At 43.6% G+C, this 24,980-nt stretch overlaps 1 protein-coding gene across 8 annotated transcripts in view; it reads right to left on the bottom strand.

Moving 5' to 3' along the window:
* The window catches only part of Mbnl2 (muscleblind like splicing regulator 2), a 155,056-nt gene that overhangs the window by 27,599 nt on the left and 102,477 nt on the right, over positions 1-24,980 (bottom strand). For 6 of the 8 annotated variants that reach the window (XM_027393915.2, XM_027393914.2, XM_027393912.2 and 3 more), the window contains 4 exons: positions 17,865-18,065; positions 13,641-13,904; positions 6,585-6,638; positions 5,773-5,926 (listed from right to left, as the gene is read on the bottom strand). In XM_027393915.2, the coding sequence (XP_027249716.1) occupies positions 5,773-5,926; positions 6,585-6,638; positions 13,641-13,904; positions 17,865-18,065 (673 nt within the window). The remainder of the gene's footprint in view (positions 1-5,772; positions 5,927-6,584; positions 6,639-13,640; positions 13,905-17,864; positions 18,066-24,980) is intronic. The other 2 variants (XM_027393919.2, XM_027393918.2) reach the window with 1 other exon arrangement.

Genomic DNA, 24,980 nt, shown 5'->3' with positions numbered 1-24,980 from the left:
CTGCATCAATGGATTCCCACCATGAACAGAGACAGCAGTCAGGAGGGTGGAAAAGATGGGAGCTCTGAGGGGTTATTATCGGCTACCAGTCCTGTCTCTCAGAGTAGAAACTAAGGCAATACAAGGGTTCCTGGGAACTCAGGGTCAAGTGCGTAGGGGTCCCAATGGTACTTTTAATGAATGCAGGTGTGTCTGCTGAAGGTGTCAGAACTGCTGAGATGTTAGATGTGGACTCTGTGTCTTTTATTCACTTTGATAAGGACTTTCGGCCTGACCTACATTTTGACCAGGTTAACATCACTGAGTTAGGAAAGGGCTTTTCAAGTGGGTACCGCTGGCTTCTTTAGCAGAGATGGGCCAGTGCGCCCAGCTTCACACACACACTGAGACACACCCAGATGTGCTCACATGCTTCGAAATCCCTTGCAGCCGATGCTATCTCTTCCTCCAGCCCTATCTGTCTTTCTACTTTCCCCAAATGTCTAGCAAGTTCCCTACATGGGCAGTTTTGTCTCTTTGTTCCCATTTGTCCTTCAATCCTCTCCAGTTTGGTTCCCTTTCACTCTTTTGCCCGGATTGGCAGAGCACTGTTACACCTTCATTCACAATTCCAGGGCTATTTTATACTTGCCTATACCTTGTACACAAGGTCACTTTCTTCCTCCAAATTCTTAGATGGACACACACACACACACACACACACACACACACACACACACACACACACACACACACACACTTTCTAAAGCTTGTGCTAAATTCTCTCTATATATGCTGGGGTTTTTAGATGCTATCCTGGGTCCTATTTTTATTTATTTGTTTGTTTGTTTATTCTGATCTCTAGGTCTTCCAGGTGTCTTTCAACTTATATGTTTCAAAGTTATCAATGAACCTGTGGCTTCCACGTTCAGTGTCCTGCCAGATCATGGGTCTCTTTACCCAGCTGTTCTCCTGGCCTCTCCACCTGGGTTTTTACAAGGGTCTCCGATGCAGCTCACCAGGCTGTGCTCTTTCTGATGCGTCTTCTCCATGTCTGGAAACACCTGGTGGCTAGCACCACCCATGCACTTCAGCCTCAACTGCTAAGTGACGCCATTTTCCCTCAGGACATTCCCAGGTCCTCCTCCCCAGTGAGCCAGCACAAGGCTGTGTCTGCCTAGCTGAGCACCTGTCTGCTTATCTGTCACTTCTGTGGCTCTGAAAGTCCCAGGCCATTAGTGCAACAGCGTCTTGCCTGGCTTCCTGCTCCCGTCCTGCCGAGGCTCCTCTCTGCTGCAGAGTCACCCCACTTCTGGGAAGGACTTGTCGGGCTCTGATGCTTTGAGGACAGAGGCCCTGCTAGTCCAGGGCTGCCCCATGGCATCCCTATTTCCCGGCACCAGGGTCCATCTGGATAGTCCTTCGCTGACTTCAACCGAACACACCATGCTTTTCATCTACTTTGGGGCTTCCCACAGCTGTCGCCATCTCCCTAGCTAGAAATCTCTCTCGCCACTTCTTTCATCTCTCACAGGTCCAAGGATGTGTCATTTCTTCAGAAAATCATCCCATTCTTAATTTTCCCACCTCCCCTGCCATCAAAGTCAGTTTCTGTTTTAATTTCTATTTAATTATTTGAGCTCTTTGCTTCTTTTGTTGGTAATACTCTAAGTTTTAACAACCTATTTAGATGGATGTTTAGCATCTTTCTCTCTCACTCTGCTGTGAACTCAGAAGGGCAGAGTCTGTTTGATAAGGTTGTCTAGGGCATTTCTGGGAACCTCCGTGTGGCATCAATGTTCCAGACAGAGGTTAAGAAGTGTTCTGGGAGAAATTTGTTCCTGAAAGCTACTAAAGGGCCTAGTTTATAAAAATATTCCATTTAAAAGTCAACTGTGACAGGTTTCACAGTTACTTCTGTAAAATCCCCCATTATTCTGTATCCTACATCGAAGGGGCTTTCCTCAAGGCCTCCCGGGTCGCTTGTGAATATACAAAGGGTTTGAACCATTGAAGCAGCTCCTACACCACACAGGACATTCACAGCACCATTCTCCTGTGTCCTGGTGTGGGAAGAGCTTCACCATGCTACTACACGGGGTCCTCTCTTTACCTCCCAAGAGTGACTCGAACATGGGAAGCATGCGGCCTCTGCCGTGTGGACAGCTCTCTTCATGCCGGATTCTGGCATTTACTTGCTTCGTAAGCTGCATTCCCACCTCTCACCCGCGTCCTACCCTCTGTTCTTCCCACAGATCCCGTGAGTACTGTGTACAGTTACCACAGCGAGCGGTGCTGCTCTCTGCTTCCAACCTTCTCTTGTCATACCTGCCCAGTGTGCTCTTCTCCCAATGGTAAAAGTCTCACAGCTTTTTTCAAAGTCTTAACAAACTCCTCCTGCTTCAGAGAGATCTCCCTCCTCTGCGCCACTGCGACTGAAGATGAAGGAACACCTGGCCTCTCTCTCTCACTCTCAGGCCCATGCTTAAACCCTGGCTCCATCATACTCTTGTTTCTAGCCAGCTCTGGGCCCCTTTTCATTCTTGCTGTGTGTTTGCAATCCAGACCGTGGCACATGTCTGAGGAGTGCTTACTCAACTGAATGGGATCCATATGTTCTGACTTTAGGCAGACTGTTTCCACTGAACGTCAACAATCCTCTTACAACTTTGTATGACATGTGTGGTTTCCCATTAGTGGGCAATGTCTGGCCTAGAACCCTCCATACACACTTCCAGGAGGATCAGGGAAGGACTGCCTGGCAGGATAGGACCAGCAGGGCATCTCACCAGGGTGCCGACGCCACGCACGGAGCCTTCCCCAACCTTTGCTTCCTCCATTGCACAGACCCTTCAAGCCTCTGTGCGTCAGAACTATCTGGGTACTCTCTTAGTTCTCTATGCCATTTTCTACTGTAAATGCAGCCTCAAGTTTTCCACCAGCAAAATGCAGGTAGCTGTTCACCACTGATAGAACTGTGACAACTTGAAGAACAGTGACCATGTCTATGGGGACACTTCACAGCAACTCAAAATAAACTTGTCACAGAGATGCCCAAAGCTGTTTATCGCACTGCTGTTTCTGAAACCATGAATGATTTCGACACTTTCCTACCATAACACAGTGTATAACTTGTTTAAAATAACCCCATCAGAAAAAAAAGAGACAAAGAAGAAAAACCCCACCCACTAGACTGTGCCAGGGCACCAGCCAAGGTGGTAATTATCTTACTATGGTTGTGGGGAAGAAGCCCACAGCCTGTGTGACATTTTACACTAAGACCTTTACAGACTGGAGGCACATCTCCTAAAATCCAAATTAATATTGTGTCAATGGGAGGATTTTAGTACACATCAAAGCTTTACTATGGGCGGGCTTTCAGCGCAGGGTAATCTCAAGAGGACACAAAAAGAACGCCCTTGATTCATTTCTATGATAACTGCTTATGTGAAACATTAACAGAAAGTTTTTTTTTTTAAATGTTGGTTAAAAATAACATTTAACCTCCTGCTAAAAATTACCATACAATATCATCACCTGACCAGCAGAGGTTTAAAAACAACCAGAACAAACCTCAAGCAAGTATTATCATTGCCATAAAGTTGAAAATGGTTTATATAAGAAATATATCCTAAAACAAAAAACCAAACAAACAAACAAAAAAAAGCCTACTATTACCATGGATTTAATTGGGAGAGAACTTATGCTAATTTTATTTTTAATAAAATTGTTTTCTCTTATATCTCTTCAGAGAAACGTGGTGAGTTTCTTGGGAGTTCAGGTACCACTCCAGTACACAAAATCCACACGATTACCCACTGAGATCTTCAAACATTTGCAATTCCCAGAACTAAGTGGGCTATACAGCTCATCTCTTGGCTCCCATAGGCTACAGGTTGCCAACACAGCTGAGCTGTTCCTAGGGAATCCACCAGAGGGCGGGCATACACAGCCACAGCTCACAGGGACTCTATCATTGACAGGTTTCATCCTCAGGAATCAGGTTATGGCTTAAGCTTTGCTATTCAGCCTTGCTTGGGAAATACTTAAAGTGAGGAAGCTTTGGTGATTTAGCCAACCAGTCATTGCTGGATTCGAGTGTTCCATATGCCTTGGAGGGCTACCGAGGCCTTGGTAAGGCTCAACTCAGGGTCTCCCTGGTGTTGCCAGGAGATTTTGTCGTCTCTAAGAACCATTCTTCAAAAAACAGACTTGCCTTTTCTACTTTTCCATTCATCAACGTTTTTCCTCTCTTAATATGTATAGTGGCCACAAGGTCTATAATGGGACACTTGTAGTAACAGACAGGACCCTCGGGATGAGCTAATCTTCTGGCAATTACGTTATTTCAGGTGGGTTACAATAACAAATATGGCCAAGCTAGAACAGCATGGAACACCATTACTTAATGCCGCAATAGGGTGAAAAATGAAGGCATTTTAAGATAGATTCAGAACTCAGGTCCTTTCTGACATAGTTCATCTATATCAATATAAATATAGTTTATAGGTTACTATTCATTTATAGTGTTTACACAAAGGCTACTACCGAAATAAAATCTAGCTACCTCCGATCCTAACTCATCATACACTAGGGAATCTAAGGAGATTAATCATCCAATCAGATTACGGGCTGTGTCTCCTTGTTTTCATGGGGTGACGGATGAATTTTCACTTGGAAAAACTCAATGCATGTTCTTCCCAACAAGGTTGAAGTCACCTGTTTCTAACAGAGACTAAAAGGTAAAACCTGGTTAAGTGAAGATGACCATGTCTGTGAGGGTGTGTGGGGGCGCATGCAGCTGTGTCTGAACCACTGAACGGGATGACGTATGGGGGAGGGGAGTTAGAGTGAATACATTTTACACTGCTTTTCTTCACCTGAATCAACTTTTTCCTCATGCCACTTCAAAAAAAAAAAATCCACTTTAATCTGATTTTGGGGAGAGGTCTATCTACGCCATGTGGGAGCCAGTGGGGTGGTGTAATGTTATGTAAGTTGGACCAGGCATTAGAACAATAGGCCTGGCATTGTGTCTGTCAGCTGTGCCACCTTGGAAAGTCACTTGTCATTATTACGGGGGCCTCAGTTTTCTCATTTGTAAAACAGTCAACTGGATGAAGAATTCATGAAGACCTTGCATCTGCGAGAGCCCGTGGTTACCAGGCGGTCTGCAGTGAGTGGTAGACTAAAGGATGCCAGCCCCTCTCCTCATCACTCATTGGCTCAGAAATGGAAGACAAGCACTCCAAATGCTTGTGAACTTGGTGAAGGTTGAGAAGGATGGAGAGAGAGAGAGAGAGAGAGAGAGAGAGAGAGAGAGAGAGAGAGAGAGAGAGAATGAATATAAAAATATGAGCAGAGGATTACTTTAATTTGAATAGCCTTAGACTTTTTAGTGCTCTGAATAGAAGCAGGGGAAAAAACGGTTAGTATTTATTGGAATTTATATTTTTAGGTCATAGAGAGTTAAGGAAAAATTTAAATTATCTAATAAAAATCTTACATAAGCTATTTTACAGGCCTTGGGTAAACAGAAGAAACACAAAGCTTTGTCTGCCCCCTGTGTCTCAAGTTAAACCCCATCAAACATTTGACTTTACAATCCTAACTGCCTTTAGCTATCAAAGCAAGTCAATGGGCCTAGACAGCTAGGGCTGTGGTGGGGTCAGGCTGTATCTATTTGTACCTTCTAAATGCAAACTAGATGCCACCAAACAGCTTAAAGAAATGAGAAGAGAGCACATGACCAGAAAGACACAGGACACGGACGTGGACAGTAAGGGCACGTACCTGTAGGGATAAACGCCGTGTGTTGCTGCAACTGTGCACTGGTCAGAGCCTGCTGGTAGTGCAAGACACTGGGGTTGAAGGCTGTGCTGGCGCCGTTGCTCTTTTCAAGTGCTTGTCTCTTTGGTAATGGGTGAAGAGCACCAGGAGGGAAAGCCTACAGGTGAAGAATTTGAGAGGATGTGTCCAACTTAAAGCAAACACGCGTTCCATGTCCACAGAGATCATCAATTGCAACAGTCTTTATTTTTTCTTTCTTTCTTTCTTTCAAAAAACAACAGCTAAGGAGATGCCTCTGCCATGCACCTTAATTTAAACAGCGGCAATGTCGAATGAGTGAGGATTTGTTATTGAGAGCGAAAGCATGAACTCTGTAACCCAAAAACAGTAGCATCTCAACTAAGGAAAAGAAAAACTATCAAGCAACAACAATGGAAAAAAATGGCTTCAGCTTTTAAAACAGGTTAAACTACTCTAAGGGGGAGAGAAGAGCTTTTGCGTTATTATTAATATCTATTCTGTAACTGAATGGCAATTTCTTGAATTTAAAGGTTAATAAGAATTACATTGAGCATTTTTTTCTGAGCCCCATAAATTTAAATTTGCTTCACTCTTTTGGAAAAGGTAATTAAATTTTGTTAGGATGAATTTTTTCCCAGATTACATATGCAAATGAGACGACTAAACACCTTATTGGATTTCCTCCATTTTAAAATTAATAATAATGATTGGCTGCAACCAGTATTTTAACATACAAATCTCAGCTGGTTCTCTGAAAAGCTACATGCAAAGCGAAAGGTGAAAGGTCAAAGTACCAGGTCTACAGTTGCTTCGAGAGGTCGCTTCAGTGCTTTGGCAGTCGACTGAGTCTTTTAATAACAGGCAGCGAGCACATGATGGCAGTGGGCCAATGGGATTCAAGCGAATTAACATACAGGTAAACAGCAAGCAGAGGTGCATCATGGGAACGGCATTGCATTGTGGATAGGTGAGAAGGAAAAAAATATTCTGAATGCAATATACAACGTACAAAACACTAAGCATGCACAACAACAAAAATGTTCTCTAAAGAAATGAATATTACACCTTAAATTAGTATTGAAGCAAAAATGCATCTACTATACCTTAGTTAAAAGCGTATAAGAGAGTAAAATATAGATGTTTGAAATTCAGGAAGGTATATTAAAACAGCAGCTTGCATACACACCATAAGCATTTTTTTTTTATATTGCTTCAGGGGGGAAAATGCAAAACTTCTAAGGACCATAGAGCTAAAGAACATCTGATAAGTTAGTTCAGATATGAAATAATCACGAAATAAAGGTCATCATACATCCCAACCAGGAAAATCTTCATTCAGGTGTGTTTTAATTCCGATCTAACCTAACAAAATGAAGTGTCAAACTGAGACAAAAAAATTCAGGCAAAAAATATTCAAACACAAGATTATTTAGGCAAAACAGTTTGGGTTTGGGTCATTATTTTTTGGCTGAATCACGTGGGTAATTGTCTCAGTTCTTTTCTTCACCCTGCTAGGGTGGGGTCGTCTTATCATATGGATTAATGTCCCAAACCTGGTGTGATTCGAATTTAAATAGGAACTTTCCAATTTTTTCCATTTACTCTACTAACTTATCATCCGTTCTGTTTCTACTACATTTGAAATTATAATTCATTTCAAACAACTTACCGGGTTATACTAAGAAAATACCCTTTTAGAAGGTATTTTGTGACCTTGGGTATTAGGGTAACTTCTCTTTAGTAATACTATTTGTACTTTTAGCTACAATCAGTGATCATACTGGACAATGACAGCGGGACCTGCACTAGAACGGGCAGTTGAGAGAGCAGACAACTGCCTTTGGAAGAACCTTCAATTTAGAACCATGCTTCGAGAAGACAGTTTCATTTGAACAACCAAGGTACTATTGAATCTGGGCTGATTTAGACCCCAGTGAAAAACGTTCCTCTTTCTGGTTAACTGTTAATGGGTAGGAAAATTCTATGGCAGAATTCTGTGAAAATAAAGAGATCCAGGAAGCAGCTTCAATGCAAATAGGAACAATGAATATCCCCCTTTGTGGTTGGCACAATAGGTAAATCCCCAAGGTATATCTGATAGAATTCACAATCTGAAGTTCTTTGGCAAATTCGGGGCTGTTCGTCATTTGATGATTCAGAGGCAGAGATAGCTTAGGAGCTATGGAACTTGGAGAAATAGACTAGAAATAACCTGGGAAGAACTGTGGGCAGGGAATGGCCAAGAGTGAATAGAATGTTCTGGGAGGCAGTTTGGATAAAAGCCAGCCAATAATAGGAAATTGATTTTTTTTTCAAAATAAAACTGAATATTGAAAATAAAAACAGCTCAAGCTCTCAGACACTCCTCTTTGTTTTGTTTTTGAGACAAGGTCTTCCTTTGTAGCCCAGACTGGCCTTGAACTCACAACAATTCTCCTGTATCAGCCTCCAGAATGCTGGGGTTAAAAGGATAGGCCACAATACCTAGCAACTCCTGGATATTATTAAATGTAAGTACGATACATGAAACTTCCATGATTCCATTTTGGCTAAAATCTTTCATCCCCATACATACAGTTTCATGTTGTTAACAAACACAGGGCCTGTTCCCACCCCCAATTATTTGTGTGTGCACCTGGACATGTAGGAAAGATGAAACATGTGGAAACAGTTCTCCTTGCAGCATGTGGGGCCCAGTGACTGAACCCAGGTTATCAGGCTTGGCAGTAAATGACTTTACCCACTGGGCCTTCTTATTGGCCCTAAAAGCTTGATTCACTAACAAGGGCTACGTGGCTGTTCCCCCAGACCACATGGAGTTGCTCACCAGCTGGCTGAGTCCAAAGTCTTCTGTCCTCAATTGTCAGTCTTGGTTTTCTACTCTCCCAGCTCCCAGTGGGCAGGACTTCTGATGAGCCTATGAGTCTCTACAAGCTGATGCTCAGGGAGTCACCTTTAACTTGACAGAGCACCCTTTAGTGAGCTTGCCACTAAGTAATGTCAACTATTTCTTTTTGGGACAGGCATATGGAAGTTTAATGGTCTTCTTGTTTTCTTTTCTTCCTCCCCCCTTATTTATATTATTTTCTTGGGTAGTTGAAACCTAACTTTCAGAGGTGAGAGTAACTTAGGAGTTACTGAGAACTGTAAGGTAAGGATAGTGGCAATCTGTCTCCTCTTCCCATCCTTTATCAGATGCAGAGCTGAGGTTTTGAGGAACAAAGGTTTCCATACATATCAAGGCTTTATGGAGATTATAATATGAAGCCCACATGTAGAATATATTTTTAAAACCTGTGCAGATGAATAGCCATGCCATCACAAGCTTCCTGTCACACATGTGCTGGTCCAGGTGAGACCGATTGCTGGCATGCTTACCTGCACTGAACAGTCGGTCCACCTTCAGGCTTAGACCTGACTTTAGGGATGGCAGGGTCCAGTGTGTGCTAGGTATGTTTGGTACAAGTGCGAGAAGGGTCAGCTTAACTATACCTCTACTTCATGCCAGATTCTTGGGCTCTATTCTTACTGGCCTTGTCTGTATTTTTGATCCCCTGGCCTTAGGCTTGCCTCCATCTGGTCTGAAAGGATGGACACACACAACAAGACTTATGTGAAGCTGAGGTTTCCTTTTTAGAGTCAAGGAACCATCCCACTTTAGTCAAGGAGCAATCACCCAGGCCAGCATTACAGGTGAGGACCACAACCAGGGGGCCAGGAGAGCCTGCAAGAGCAATCGCAGGTGGTGCTTTACCGCTTTCGTAAAGGAGGCAATGAGTGTGTGGGGCTCAGAGTCCCTGAGAGTGTTTTCTAGGACAATTCAAACTTATCTGGTCAACAGCAGCCTGCCCTGTTTCCTTTTACAAACTAGTTCTTTCCATTGTCACCCTATTTTGGTTTAATGTGAACAAAGACTGTACATGAAGATCAAACACCCTTTGTGTTAAAACTACCAAAGCATTATCTCCAACTGGCTTATTGTCACATTTGAAAATCTCTGTCGAGAGAGATGCTTATATGGTTTAAGAGGTATTATGAAAGAATAAGGTTCAAATGGAGAGAAGTGCTGCTTCTTTTCGGCAGTCGGAGATTTAAATTCTTCTTAATGTCTGATTATTTCTAATAAGTGGGGGTGTGGGGAGAAATCCCTGGACAAGAATAAGAAATCACACCATGGAAGTGTGCTGCTTTCAGCCACAGAAGTCAGGTGAATAGAATGTTGATGTCTTCTACTGCAACCAGCACTCCCATTTGTCCTTCTAAATGAGGAAACACAATAATAGTCCTGCTGCGGCTGGAAGGCTCATCAAACTATACCTGGGCTGGTCTCAAAGGAGCCTTTCATGTCAGCCAGAAAGGCATGACAGATTCAGCAATCTTCCTGTCACTGTCAGAAAGGCACTGGATTTGTTCTGAAACTACATCACTTTGGGTTGCCTCGGAAGGGGCTTCGAGATCCTGTGACTTCTCAGCGCTCCAAATTTGGGCATGGTGTAGCAATTCAAGAAACTATGGTAACTGGTTCTCACAACATCTACAGCAGTAACGTTCTGATGAGATTCCTGGAGAATGTGGAGGAGGGCGTGGGGCGGAGCTCAGCCATGGCTGTAGACTGTGAGGCTGAGGGATGACCTGTTTGGGTGAATGGACATTTCTGCTCATATCCCCACCCCCCGGGCACCTGCCATGGACACAGATTAGGTCCACGGCCCCATTCAGTGATTGAATTGGTATTGATTATATATATTGGAACTCGTGCTTCTAGGAGACAGGCAGATATAGCCAGAGCTTAGATAAAATCAGGGCTGAGCCTGTAGTCCCTGTGACTATTATTTTGTCAATCTTCACAAGTATTTGAATTAGAGGGACAAACATTTCCACACAGCTTATGCTGAGAGGCAGTCACTGTGACCCAGGATAATGAGCTCCTATCACTTTAACCACAGAGACAGCGACAAAAATGACAAGACAACAATGGCTTATCCCCCTAATTAGAGCCTGTGCCGAAAATATTGTCTTCTCAGTCATCAGATGTAAGAACATGTCCCTAAAGATGTCTCAAGCCATGGGCTGTGCTATGGGGAAGAAGCTGGCCTCAGAAAGTAGAAGTGACTTGCTAAGGGAGACTAAGGTGAGGAGGAGAGACAGAGCTGCCAGCTAGGGAGAGGACAGAAGGTGAGGAGAGGGACAGAGCTGCCAGCTAGGGAGAGGACAGAAGGTGAGGAGAGGGACAGAGCTGCCAGCTGCTGACATCCCAAGCCCTGTTTTCTTCTCTCTTCCTTGGAGGTGTTACATGATGCAGAAAAGTCATTGGTCAATAAACTTGGTCACTTAAGCCAAGTCATTTGAGAATACCAGAGTCCCAATTAGCCCAGGGGGTGCCTTAAGCACCTAGTGTGGCTTATAAAATGAATGACCTAGAGAAACATAACTTTGCTGGTCACGAGTCAACACCAGGAGTACTAAGTTGGAGCTGGTCTGAAAAGTGATAGAAGAGAGACTCAACGACTAAGACATTCACTAAGTAGATGAGAACAGAGTCCTCTACACTAAAATAGATGTGTAAAGGACATGTTTGCGCTAAGAACAATTCACTTTCCAGATACACTGGGTTGTTTGAACGATTTTAATCTTTCCATCCATCCTCCTTGTTTCCCAAGATAATGACTTTCCTAGTTCGAGATTTCATGAAAGCGGTCAGTGGGAGCATTTCTCCCTCATGTGGATATACTAGGCCTCACATGTACACAGACTTAGACACTCAGGGTACTGTCTGAAGACATGAGAAAGAGAATACAGGACACTAAAGAGACAAAGTCCGAGAAAAAAAAAACAAAACAGCAAGGTGGAGAGAAGACTTACTGTGAAAGGCACTTGGAGCCCAGAGGACCAGGACCTGTTCACACAAAAGATTGTAGCAGGCAAGGGCTGTGCTGTGCACCTTGCTGCTGGGACCCTACCCTCATCAACACTCACTCACTCACTCACTCACTCACTCACTCACTCACTCACTCAATCACTCACTCGCACAAAGAATGCTGACGGAGAGGAGATGTTTGGATGTGGCAGCCCCTCTTACATCTTGGTTGCTCATCACTTCGAGACTCTCTGCCAGGCTAGAAAGTGCTCTTCTAAAGGTTTGTTTTCATTTGTATATGAGGGTGTGTGACTTGTGTGTATGTCTAGGTACCACTTGCACACAGTGTCCATGGCGACCAGAAGAGGGTGTGGGGAGCACTGGAATGGGTGTTACAGATAACTGTGAAGCAGGTGAGTCCTCTGGAAGAGAGGCCAGTGCTCTTTACCCTTGAGCCACATCCTTGACCATGCTTTCAGGCGATCCCTTTCCTCTCTGGAGTCCATCTGTCCATTCCCAGGAAGGACAGGCCTCTGTGCTCTTCCTACCCCAATGAGTCCACTGCGTTTTCCATTCTGTGGTTGAGAAGCCCTATTGCTCACACTTAGACATGCCAAGCTCCTTGAGGGCTGAGTGACCAGCCTCCTCTCTTTACTCTCCCCGGGGAGGCGCTGCACGGCTGGCAGCCTTCTCAGCGTTTTCTGTGAATGGGTGCACTGTGCACTAAAACAGACTTCTGAAGAGCCACAGCCCCACTTTAAAATAAACCCACTACAAATGTCTGCCACCTAGCACCACGGGTCTCAGCTATGGATATGCACTGGGGTTGAGTCACCTGGAAGCTTTGCAGGGCATGACCCAGGTCCCTGGTCCCTGTCTAGATCACGGCACTCCAACTAGCTGCTTTGGGGTTAAGATCAATGTCAGATCCCTTTCTAAACCCTTCAGTGGATTCCTCTGTACAGTGGGTTGGGGAGAGGTCTAGGCATATGATTCTCAAGCATCAATGCTGTGTAAAACACCTGGGGATTTTTCAGTATTACGGGGTGTGTGTGTGTCTGTGTGTGTCTGTGTGTGTGTGTGTGTGTGTGTGTGTGTGTGTGTGTGTGTGTGTGTGTGTGTGTCTGTGTTTAAGGATGCCCATTTGCCAGAGGAATTGGAGCCCCCCAGAGCTGGAGTTATAGGCTGTTGTGAGTTGCCTGAGGTGGGTACTGAGAGTCAAACTCCAGTCCTCCCCAGGGGCAGGACATGCTCTTCACCAATGAGCTGTCTCTCTTGTTCCTAACTGGGAATTTACTTGTTAAAAATTAAAGTTTTGGTCCTGAGTGTCTAGGTAAGACTTAAGATTTAGGAGGCCAAGGGACAGCTGGAGACAGTGAGGTTCAGGAGTTTCAACAACATTGGTATCTAAGGGACAGCAAGGAACATCAAAGGGCCAGCCTGGGTGTGGGTATTTTCGCTCCCTGTTCAGTCTTTCATGAGGTGCTGCTGGAGAGTGAGTCCTCCCTGAGGCTGGTCATAAGCACTGGGCAGAAGATGAAGACCAGAGAGACACAGGAGGAGTTGCTGGGCCCTGGTGGGGTCAGGGGTCGCTGGGTATCCCTGAGGGCTACAGTTCCCCTTCTAGACTGACTTCAGCAGCTGGCTGCATGAGTTGCCTCCTTGCCTGCTCCCTGAGTTTGACTGTTCTTGATTGCCTTCTGATTCACTGCAAGATCCCAGATCCCAGTTCAAAAGGGCAAAAGGGAAGGTGCTCACAGACCTGACTGCAGAGGTGACAAAGCTCACAGCCTCAGTTTCCTGCACCTTGGGGATTTAGTCATTGTGAAGAAGGGAGGGGAAAACGGAACAAAACGAAAAGGGGTGGGGTATGACAACAGAACTTAGGCAGCGGAGCAGAGGGAGTGGCAGCCTTGTCTCCCAGCTGTCCTTCCCACCCGCAAGCACCACCCACAGCCTGGGAGGCGCAGTGCGGTGCAGGCGGTGCACTTACCATGACTGTGGCCGCAGCCGCGGCTGCCTGGGCGGCCACCGCGGCCTGGTTGGCTTGGTGCTGCGCCGCTTTGATTTTGGCCTGCAAGTGTGCAGGAGGGTGAAAATATTTGCATTTCTCCCTCATGCAACGCCCCTTTATGTAATCCATACAAACGGTTACGGTGTTGTCGTTTGTGTCGATCATGGTGCTGTCTGCCGGGTGTGCAAAGCGGCAGTCTGTCTCTCCCCGGGCACAGTTTCCTCGCTGGAACTCCCTGCATACCTGAGACAAGGGCAAAGAGCAGAGGCTGCAGAAGAAGGCCTGGTGTCACCGCTCCAAAGGAGGGGGAGGATGGGGAGAGGGCCAGGAGCAGGGAGAGGAGGAGGGAGAATAGGAGGAGGGAGAGGAGGGGGAAAGGGGATAGGAGGAGGGAGACACAGATGAGGAGACAGGGGAAGAGGAGGAAGGAGAACTCGGAGACACCCTTTCCACATCCCCTCATGGTGCTTTTAGGTTCACAGAAGGCAAAACTGTTGTGATCTAGAACCCAAGTTACTGGAATTTACTAACAAACTAATTTGGGTTTTGCTTTGACCCTTTTTCCAGGGTAAATATTGAAATGGAGAAATTAATCTGAAATCTGCTTTTTACCTAAAACAACAAAGGAAACATAATTGAAGGAAGTCACCATCGTCCCTGCAAAGCACATCATTTTCACTTCTTACATGTATGTCTTTGAATGCCTGTCACAGTCATAACACACACACACACACACACACACACACACACACACACACACACACCTGCCTATCCATAACACACCCCACGCATACAATCTGTGTATTGATTTATCTATCAGTTGATCTATCCTATCTATCAATCATCTATCAATCGTCAATCAGCCAATCTATCTGTTGATCTATCTATCCTATCTATCAATCATCTATCTATCTATCTATCTATCTATCTATCTATCTATCTATCTATCTGTTGATCCATCTATCCTATCAATCATCTATCTATCTATCTATCTATCTATCTATCTATCTATCTATCTATCTGTTGATCCATCTATCCTATCAATCATCTATCTATCTATCTATCTATCTATCTATCTATCTATCTATCTATCTGTTGATCCATCTATCCTATCTATCAATCATCTATCAATCTATCTATCTGTTGACCCATCTATCCTATCTATCATCTATCTATCTATCTATCTATCTATCTATCTATCTATCTATCTATCAATCATCTATCTATCTATCTATCTATCTATCTGTTGACCCATCTATCCTATCTATCTATCATCTATCTATCTATCTATCTATCTATCTATCTATCTATCTATCTATCTGTTGACCCATCTATCCTATCTATCTACCATCTATCTCTGATCTATCCGTCTATCACCTACCATCATCAGCTCCTTCTTACTATGCTTATGTGGCCATAGTCATGTATCCATGAACTCTATCTTTTCTCTTTTCATTTATCCTTCTTCCCTTTCATCTTCTCTCTCCCCTTGTCTCCCTCCCCTCCCCGCTTCCCCATTTTCTTCCATTCGGGGTCTCCTCAGTCACTCTGTCTACAATGTCTTATAAGGCCTGTGTGCTGGTTACACAATACACACATTGGTACAGCTGGTGTCTCCTACTTGGACAGTCACTCTGGGTGCTATAGATTCCTGGCACAGAAAGATGGTTCACCCATGCACCAAGCCACCACAGTGTGCAAACAGTTCTGGGACAATGGCCCATCTGCTTACATCTCTGAGGGTGGGGGCAAAGCTCGACAGCTGTGAAGGACCCTGCCTCCCCTTCTCCCACCCCTGTTCTAGGACAGCATCACACCTAAGACGACCAATCCTAAGAATTTAGAACACTTGGTCATCAAAACTTTCATTCTAAAGCCACTGAAATATTTTTGATAGCTCACTAAGGAAAAAAGGAAAGAAATAAACTAAGAAGAAAAGAATAAGTAAATGGAGGGAATAGAATAGTTAGAAATGTTGATTTCTAAAAATTTTCAATTCCTTGGTCTCCTAAAATCTCAAATAGCTGAGCCTCCCCATCTTTTGAGAATTCTAGTGAATTGATATTTTACCCTACACAGATAGATTTCTGTAGACACCGAAGGGTATTCTTCACTATAGACCGTATGATATAAGAAAAGCCTATGCAAAGTAATTATATAACTCATCCCTGCTTATAAATATTAGCAGGAAGAAGCCCACAGGATGGTAAGGTTGCTTCTCCTGGGCTCCAGTCCCACAGCAAGTAATCTAAACAGTGGCTTGTTTCTTGGTCACCAGTGACATTACTGACAGAACAGAGATATGAAGCTCAAGTCTGCAAAAGTCAGTCATGTCTGGGAAAGTATTTTATTGACCCCTGGCCAAGCCAGGTTGATGGGTAAATGGGTAGAATGCCAAAGGTTTTCACAACTTCTTCCTGTTTGGGTTCCATCATCAGTACAAAAGTTTGTAAATGAAAATCTAGTCCAATATTCACTTAAATTCTGTTTTTTTTTTTTTTCAACAGAATCTCATGTAGCCTAGGTTGGTTTCAAATTCACTATGTAGCAGAGACTGGCCTTGAACTCCTAATCTCCAAGTCTCTACTTTCCAAGGGATGGGATCACTACACTCGGGTTTGTCAGGTTCTGACTCTGGTCAGAACCTCATGAGTATAGCTGGGACTTACATGGGTGTGCTGGGGCAGCTGGTGTCATTCCTGGCATGAAATGAACCCAAAACTGATCTGTTAAGGTCATCTGTGGAGAGCAGATCCCTTGTCTGCCAGTCCTGTTGGGAAGGACCCTTTGTTTCCAACTATTCTCATTTTATTTGGTTTTTACTGTCATCCTGAGCACCTAAGCTCCCACAGCCCCAGCAGGTGGAGCCCCAAACACCTCCTTCTCAGAACAGATCGCAGGAGCCATAGGATAGCCTAAAGTTTCCAAAATAGTAGTGAGTAGGGTTTATAGTCTCTTCATCTGGAGACCCATACACTCTAGATAGAAGCTGAGTGAAAAAAATGTAATTTTGAAAACATTTGCATTTTGACATGCTGAATTCTAAAACATTTGCCAGGGGCCGTAAACATTTCTTGTCCTCAAGATTTATTTCATCAGCATTGAAATGAATGTACACTGGAAGAAGATTCCTTACTAAGCCTGTATTCTAAGCATCTACAGATTACCTAACAATTCTAATCAATAATGGAATTAAAGGGCACCTTTCAAAAGTCTACCAGGACCTTTACATAACCACATGGGATATACTGCTGGCTTTCACAGGCACAATGAAGCAGGTTAAAGAAAAATTTTATTCAATAAAGTCCAGGAGGATTTGCTTGATCAGATGTAAAGGTGTGTGTGTGTGTGTGTGTGTGTGTGTGTGTGTGTGTGTATGTGTGTGTGTGCTTAATCCTTTTGAATTTCATACATCTGAGTTTTTGTTAAATTAAATATGCCATGGTAAATTACATATGACAGTTAAAAACAACATATCAATAACCAAGTTAATTGAGCCTGCAGCTTTTCTATTATCAACAAAGCCATGAAGATGCTGTAGCATCTGGAACCTGCTGGACAGAGCACCCATTCTTGATTCATACAACTATTGGGAGCCGAAGCCCTATTTACCCTACTCTTGCCACTAAGTGCTCTCTCCCATTCCCCTGACTGTTGGCTTCTGACCATCTCCAGAGCTTCCCGAAGCCCAGTAAGGGCTATTGCTGCTGTGCACAGCAGGAGCTGGTGAAGACCAAGAGCCAACTCTCTGGCTTACATCCTGATGATGTCCATATCCTATTGGTTGACATTTATCTAGTGTTTTGAGACAGAGTCTCACTCTGTGGCCCACACTAACCAGGAACTTCTTTGTAGCCCAGTCTGGACTTGAACTTGTGACAGGATTCTTGCTCCAGCTCCTTGGTGCTGGGATTATAGACACAGGCTACTGTGTCTAGCTCAATATTTTCTTCTTACGAATAGAAGCCACACAGCTGAGTTTTGTCTATATCAAAGTTATTCTTTGCCTTTGGGCTAATTTCCTTTATGGTTGGCATTGACTTCACACTACAGCATTGTGAGTACCCGGGTTTACAGCAGTGTGTCTGTGTACACCTCCATGGATTTTGTGCAGTATGAAATGATCTCACAGCCACTCACCATTCTGATAGACATATATTTCTACCATCAACGCATCCCCAAACACAAACATAATTGAATTACCTCCAGTTTATCAGTCCTGAGAAGTTTCTGAGTCGCAGTTGAGCCCGGGACAGTGACTGGTGGACTTCCGGGAACAATGACAGGTGTGGTGGGTAGAATCTCTGTCGGGACTAACCCAACTCCAGGGGTGACGGGCGCTAAGTAAGGAGCAAAGCTAATAGCTGTGTTTGTCCCTATGGTGGGACCTACAGGAAAAGTGGGCTGTTAAAGGAAAACAACACAGGAAAAACTCATTTAGTACAAAACTTACCAATGAGCGTCATTTGAGCAGAAATTCACACAATTACTAGTAAGTGCTGTCTGAGAGGAAATTTCCCCTGCTTAGAAAATCCTTTGTATCAGGTATACAACTCAATTCTGAATTGCAAAAAGTTCACTAAACACTCCCTTTTCTTTTTCAAATATGAAAACATCAAAGATCCTTTCTTACCCAGACCCTACAGACATATTGGAGAGCATCAGAGAAAACCAGTGTCAAGGGACAGATTACACTCTTCCTGGGAAAACGTTCTCAACAACCGAAAATACTAATTTCACACAAAATACCTATCATTCTAAACTACTGAGTGCTCTAACCAAAGGCAGTTAAGACCTAGAGAATATAGACTGGTCATCTATCGTTTTCCTGTAGGTCTCCACCAGGGCCATGAATAAAACACGCCTTGATTGTAGCTCGGTATTGATGTTGGCCAAGTTCATACATTTTTAAATGGTGGGGCTTCCCAGGGCTCTTACCAGCATGTCTCTATCACCAGCATGGACATCCCCAGCTCACAGGTGTTTTCACGTGTACCTACTATATGTTGCTCTATCCTGCTATGTGTTGGTGCATCCTTCCATTCTTGAAAGGTTGGGCTGGAGAGTGTGCAGTTTTCAACTGTGAATACTTTTTCACACATGGCCTCTAAAACTTTCCTGGGTCACGCAATCAAAAGCAGCAACAAGCACACCCAATCTCTTGTTAAATGTATTATCTGTCACCATAGTCCTGCCTAATAAGAATTACCCTGTGGGTTGGTAGGACAATTATTTTTACCAGTTCCATCTAATAAATACCTGGATGATGCCATCTTCCAGAAAAGACATTATGTACCCTTAGACAACAAACCTATTTCACCTCTATTTATTCAAACAAAGTCTCAGTACACATTCCAGGATAGATGGTAACTATTATGTAGCTCATCGGCAGTTCCTTGACTCATTTTTTACCTTTGAAGAACCACTGGTGACATGGTTTCCAAAGAGTTTTCTAAGAATCAACTGCACATTGAACTAAATCTAATGGCTCTTTGTTCTTGTTTTTTTTTTTTTCCAGTTATGGAACTTTTTTTTTTTCTTTTTTGGAGTGTTGGGGCTTGAACCGAAGGTCTCATATGTGATAGGCAAGCACTTTCCCACGTATATCCCCAGGTTTACAGATACTTTTGCAAAGTGTTTGCTTTCACAATGAGTTCTCAAATATTTCCAGTCACGTCTCAACGTGACTTTCTAGCACTGAGCTATGTTGGTGTGGTGTGTCATAATATTTTCCTATTTTTACACTGTGGGTAACGGTTCTCAGTCTGTTTAGATTGTAGATGCCTTGTGTAACACATGGGAAAACTAACGGTCTGTGTGAGTATATTTTCATTTAGACAACCAAGCAATGTCTCTTATGGATGGCCATGCTGGGAAACAGCAAATTACTGATAGTTTGTGCAGAGATTTCCATAGAGACTGCAAAGTCTTCATAGGAGTGGCCGGGAGCTGAAGGAGGGGATTCTAATGGTCTTGGAGGAATGCTGGGTAGTTTTCCCATGAGGAGCTCTTACATCTTTATGGTTCAGAAATAATGTTTGCTTTGGGAGAAACTGCAGCATGAGCTCCGCACCCTGAAGAGGGATGGTGGTTTAGTATGCTTTCTTCCTTGACTTTCTGCAAAATTTTCCATGGATGGGATGTGTTACCCACTGGAGTTATAACTATGGAAAGCAATGGCTTTTTAGTAACCGTCACTTTGGTAATTCAGTACTATTGAAAAAAAAAAAAAGCCAAGTAACTTAAGAATATAAGGACTGCTTTTTTTTTTTAGGATTAAAAATATCAACCTTGAAAGGCCACACACATCAGTGATTCAATGGACCTACTGTATCTAAACTGCCTTGGGGGTGGGTTTTTAAAGTGGCAAATGCTGGTATAGTAAGTCTTGGCAGGAACCTTGAAATTCTCATTTAAAAGCCTTACTATGTGAAGAGTATATGACCAAATTTGGGGACCACCCTCATAAAAGAGGAATGAAAGTAGGTTTTAAATGCCATGTTTATATCATGAGATTCAGTTCAGAGAATAATTAACAAAGCTAGTATTTAGAAAAAAAATGAAAACTTCCATGAACACCTCTGATTTGATTTTTATGGATGCACATACCTTAGTTTTCCATTTATTTATTTACACACACACATGCCTGTGCCTGTGCCTTGTGTGTGCCATGTGTGTTTAAAGGTGCCCAAAAGGCCACAGGAGGGACTCAGCTCTCCCTGGAGCTCCAGTACCAGCAGTTGTGAGCTGCCTGACATGGGTGTTAGGAGACAAGCTTGGCTCCTTTGGAAAACCAGCAAGCACTCTTAACTGCAGCTCTACAGCTCCTCTTTTTTTTTTTTTTCATGCATGTAGATTGCCAACTCTCTTCTGTTACAAGCAAACATGGTGATATAACTGCACATTGACCCTTGGATCAAGTAAGTAAGAATCTCAAGCTGTGTTTTCCAAAGTCCTTATTGATATCAATGAACTTATTCCAATAAAATATCCCTTCAAAACTGTATTATTTGTTCATCTAATTTAAGGTTCTGAAATATATTCAGTATGCATTGTAGGTGATAGTAGTAACATTTTACTAAGACATAATGGCATTTAAAAGAAAAACAATGAGAGGTTTTAGATGTAGAAAGACATGCTCAAATCTAGTCCTTTCTCAGTTTATTTTTGTTTCCCGAAGAGGAAATCGACTTCTTTGAGTTTTAAATTTTCTCGCCAGCAATGGACAAGTAAAATCATTTAGAGGATCAGCTGAACAAAGGGCTACTCCCGGTCCATCTCCCATTGTCCAATTATCCAATGTTTCTCTAATGTGAGTATAGCCATCACAGCAATGCACTCAGTAGACATGAAAAGTGGAGTTTAACTGTAGCAAGTATCTTGTCTTCATCTTTTAAAATGTATGTTGGGAAAATATTTTCTCTCGTGGGAAACTCAAATGTTTAAAGTTCATAGGCATTATGAAGACAGACTCGATTAGACATTAGACAGTTTCCTTTTAGTATGTAGAATGTCCTCCATTGAAGCCGACGAGTGACAAACACACTTCTGGTCACTTGCTGAGACATGCACTCTCTAGCAGTAGTATGACAGACCATAATACCTCATGTCTGTGCATGGTGCTAGCATGTTCAAAGCACTGCCATACATGCTGTCTTCTTTAATCTTCCCAGACTAATCCAGGAAAAGCAACATAATTGGGAATTATAGCCTTGCAGGTAAAAGCTGGTCAAAGAGCAGACCCTGAAAGATTAAGCCAAAGTCAACACTATTGAGGGTGAGTCAAAGCAAAACATCCGGACTCCAGCCACCCGCCCAGTGTGGCCTGATGTCCACTCTTGAGTGTCCCACAGATCAGGTTGCTTGGAATCAATATACCATAAGTCCTTGGAGCATAGACAGAGAGCAGCGTATGCCCGCCTCTGGTTTGAGCCTTCTACTGATAGGATGTGTGGGCCTGCTCTGACCAGCTGTGTCAGTTCCTGCTGCCCAGGAGAAGTGGCTCTGAGATCCTGGTTTAAAATGAAACTCCCGAGAGAGAGCCCACGTCGGGCATGGATCAGGGAGTCTGAGATCAGGTTTTCCACAGGCAGCTGAGACGAGAGAGAGCAAAGCAGTGCCTCTGGGGGTCTCCACTCTTGGAACCACACCAGCTCTCGCCTTGGTTATGGACAAGCTTGTAGTCTCTACACGGTGCTGCCGCTGACAGGTCTAAGACACTCTCCAGTTGGTGACTGTCAGTTCTTAGTGCTAACACGAAGCTGAAGAAGCCCAAGGGCAGGACCCATAGAAAGCCTTCGTGAAAACAATCTCTTCTTCTGACGTGCTGGTCTTGTCAGTTTCTCTCTCTGCCTTCCTCCATATTCCTGCTCTTCTCTCCTTGACTTTCCTAGTGCCCTAACTACTACTCTGTTAGCTCTGAGGTAACCAGAGCTGGATGGAGAGTGCAATTCCCAGGACTCTGTGACTAGATGTTTAAGTCACTGTGCCGAGAGACACGGGAAAATCTAAGGGAAGGAAAAGAGTGGGGGCAGAAAGTGGGAGCAGAGGGTGGAGGGGGATCAGCCAAAGTGAAACGCAAATGGAATGCTTGCTTTCTAAAGCTAAAAATAAAACCAAAGGTCCTGCTTCTGTTTGGAAAGACCCCTCAGATGTTTACAGAAACACTGGAGGGCAGCAAAAGTAGAGATCAAGACGTTAGGAGGACAGTGCTATGAAACACATTGAAAACCAGGTTAATGGTGGCTCAGATGCAGGAGATGGGAACTGAATGGCACTGAAGGTGACAGGACCTGAGGATGGCCTGCATGCCAGAGTGCGGGCTACTCCCCTGGCTTTCCTTCGGCTGCTGGTTGATGGTTCTGTTGACTGAAATGTGGATGGAGTGGAGTGCAGACTTCGGTTTTAAATGTGTTCATGCAGGAAATTTTAAGGTGAATTTAGACAAAGACAGGTCTATGAGCCTGGGGAGATGTTTGGAATAGGGACACACATTTGGCTCTTAGTTGGTAAAAATTTATGGCTTTTGGAACAGATTGGGCTAACAAAGAGAGGGTTAATAGAAATGGATATTCATTCTGGAAACTTCAACACAGAGTCAAGAAGCATGAACCAGGCAAAAAAGACAGAGATGAAGGGTCGGAGGGAGAGGAGTGTTCAACAGGAAACATTGCTGGTATGTGCTGAGTGTGAGAGTAGAAATACCACAAATGTTTTTACATACATGACATTTATTTACCACAGGACTAGAGGCAGGGAAATCCAAGGCGATGGCACCAGCAGATCAAAAGTATAGTGAGGGTGCACTTGCTGGTTCATATTGCATTTTTAATTGCATCTGTCTGCCTCACACATATCTCTTTGTGTGTACATGCATAGAGGTTAGAGGATAACTTGTGTGAATTGGCTCTTTCCACCACGTGGGCCCTGGGAATCCACGTCAGGTCCAGCATGGTAGCAAGTGAGTACCGTAACTCACTGAGCCATGTATCTGGCTATTTGCTTGTTGGAAGATGGTTGCTTCTGGTGAATCTCTTGTCCTCTGAGCTAGGGCTCCAGCCCCTTCTTTGACAGTTGGCCTTAGTTGTCAATTCTGCTAAGAGATACCAATGACTAGCAAGACACATCTGTGTGTCTCTAGGATGTTTCCAGAAAGGACTGTTACACGAAACAGTGACTGGGGACGGGTGGGGGCACCATCAGTGTTGGGTGGCATCTCCCAGCAGATAGAAAAGAGGTCTGAAGCAAACACTGAGCAGTGTGTGCCCTGCAGCTCTTGCCTTTCCAGGGGTGTCTATTGCCAGTGCTGTAATTCTCCATTCAAACCAGACTGGCTTCTTCCACCTTTTTTAATGTGGAGTTAAAGCCCACAGTTCTTGAGATATCTTCTAGGCTTACAGTGCCAGAGAGAACCTGCTCAGCTTCCTGGACTTGGCAGCTACATGGTTGGTTGTCTGCCTCTCCAGATCAGTGTTGGAGTGTCCACCCCCACTGTAGAAGCTCGTAGCTCCCCCTCTCATTCTGTTCCTCTAGAGAACCTTGCCTAAAACGAACCCCCAAATCATGTCACCCCAAGGGGACGGGGGTTCAACCTAGTGAGTTTGAGTGGTCAAGCATTCAGACTAACAAGGAAGGCAGACAGTAGCCACTGGCTTGGAAATACAGAGAGAAAACACTGTGGAGAAAATTTCCATGGAATGACTTCAGAGACAGCGGAAGGAGGCCAGAAAAGGAAGAGTGGCTTTAAGGAAGTTGAGGACGGCGGGAGACAAAATGGAGCAGTTCTTGCTTCTTTGATCATCAGCTTATTTGCAGTGGAGTTGTTTGTAGCCGCTGTGCCACACAACACTCATTGATCCTGTCACAGAGCAGAAGGCTGGAAATCCAAAATCAGTTACACTGTGCTGTAAGCAAGGTACTGAGAGGATTCTGTCTCTCCAGAGACTTTGGGAGAAAATCCATTCCTTGTCCCGTCCATCTTCTGGTGGCTGATGGCTTTTCTTGGCTAGTGGCCAAGTCTCTGCCTCTGTGGATACGTGGACTCTGTCTGTACCAACCCTCTTTGTGACTACTTTACTGTGAGGGAATCTCACCATCTGTGAGTACCATAATCACACAGGTAAAGACCCTGTGTCCATATATACATATACATACATATACATATTCATTTATATTCATATATATATATATATATATATATATATATGAGTATATACATATCCCCGCCCGTATAGGAAGGAAGAACTCTGAGGGCCATTATTCAGTTAACTGACTAGAATGTACTTTCATTTCTAAAATTCTGAGGAAAATTCCCTGGTAAGTTTTGAATGTTGGATTCTGCACGTTCTGCAATTTAATACATCTTGTGATTTCAAAATCCATACTGCAATATTTAGATGGGTCATTCCTTTTTTCATAGCAGAACAGTGATTACCTTCTAATTAACATTTGAGGCAAATACACAAACATTACTCCTAAGAATCATTCAACTAATACTTAGTGGCACAAATAGATTTTTTCTTATTAGTATGAACAGGGCTGAGTACCAGGGCCAATTCTTATTAATTCTAAATAAACAGGAAGTGTACAGTTTGAATGACTGAGATACATAACACATGGTCGTTATATCGACCTGGCTCATATTAAATTTACTGCCATAGACATTATTTAATAGGTATAAGTACATTATTTTAACATTTAGGTAATTTAATAAAATAATTTTATGTGTACATCAAAAAAAATGAACCATAAATCATGCATGTATAGAGTTTTATATAGAACCACGGATTAAGCCCTGTGTGCGTTAGGTCTGTCCATCTG

Source organism: Cricetulus griseus, assembly GCF_003668045.3.
Source record: "Cricetulus griseus strain 17A/GY chromosome 1 unlocalized genomic scaffold, alternate assembly CriGri-PICRH-1.0 chr1_1, whole genome shotgun sequence".
In the NCBI taxonomy this organism is placed as follows: Eukaryota; Metazoa; Chordata; class Mammalia; order Rodentia; family Cricetidae; genus Cricetulus; species Cricetulus griseus.
The sequence above is the reverse complement of the archived record's forward strand: the minus strand, read 5'-3'. Positions and strand labels throughout refer to the sequence as shown.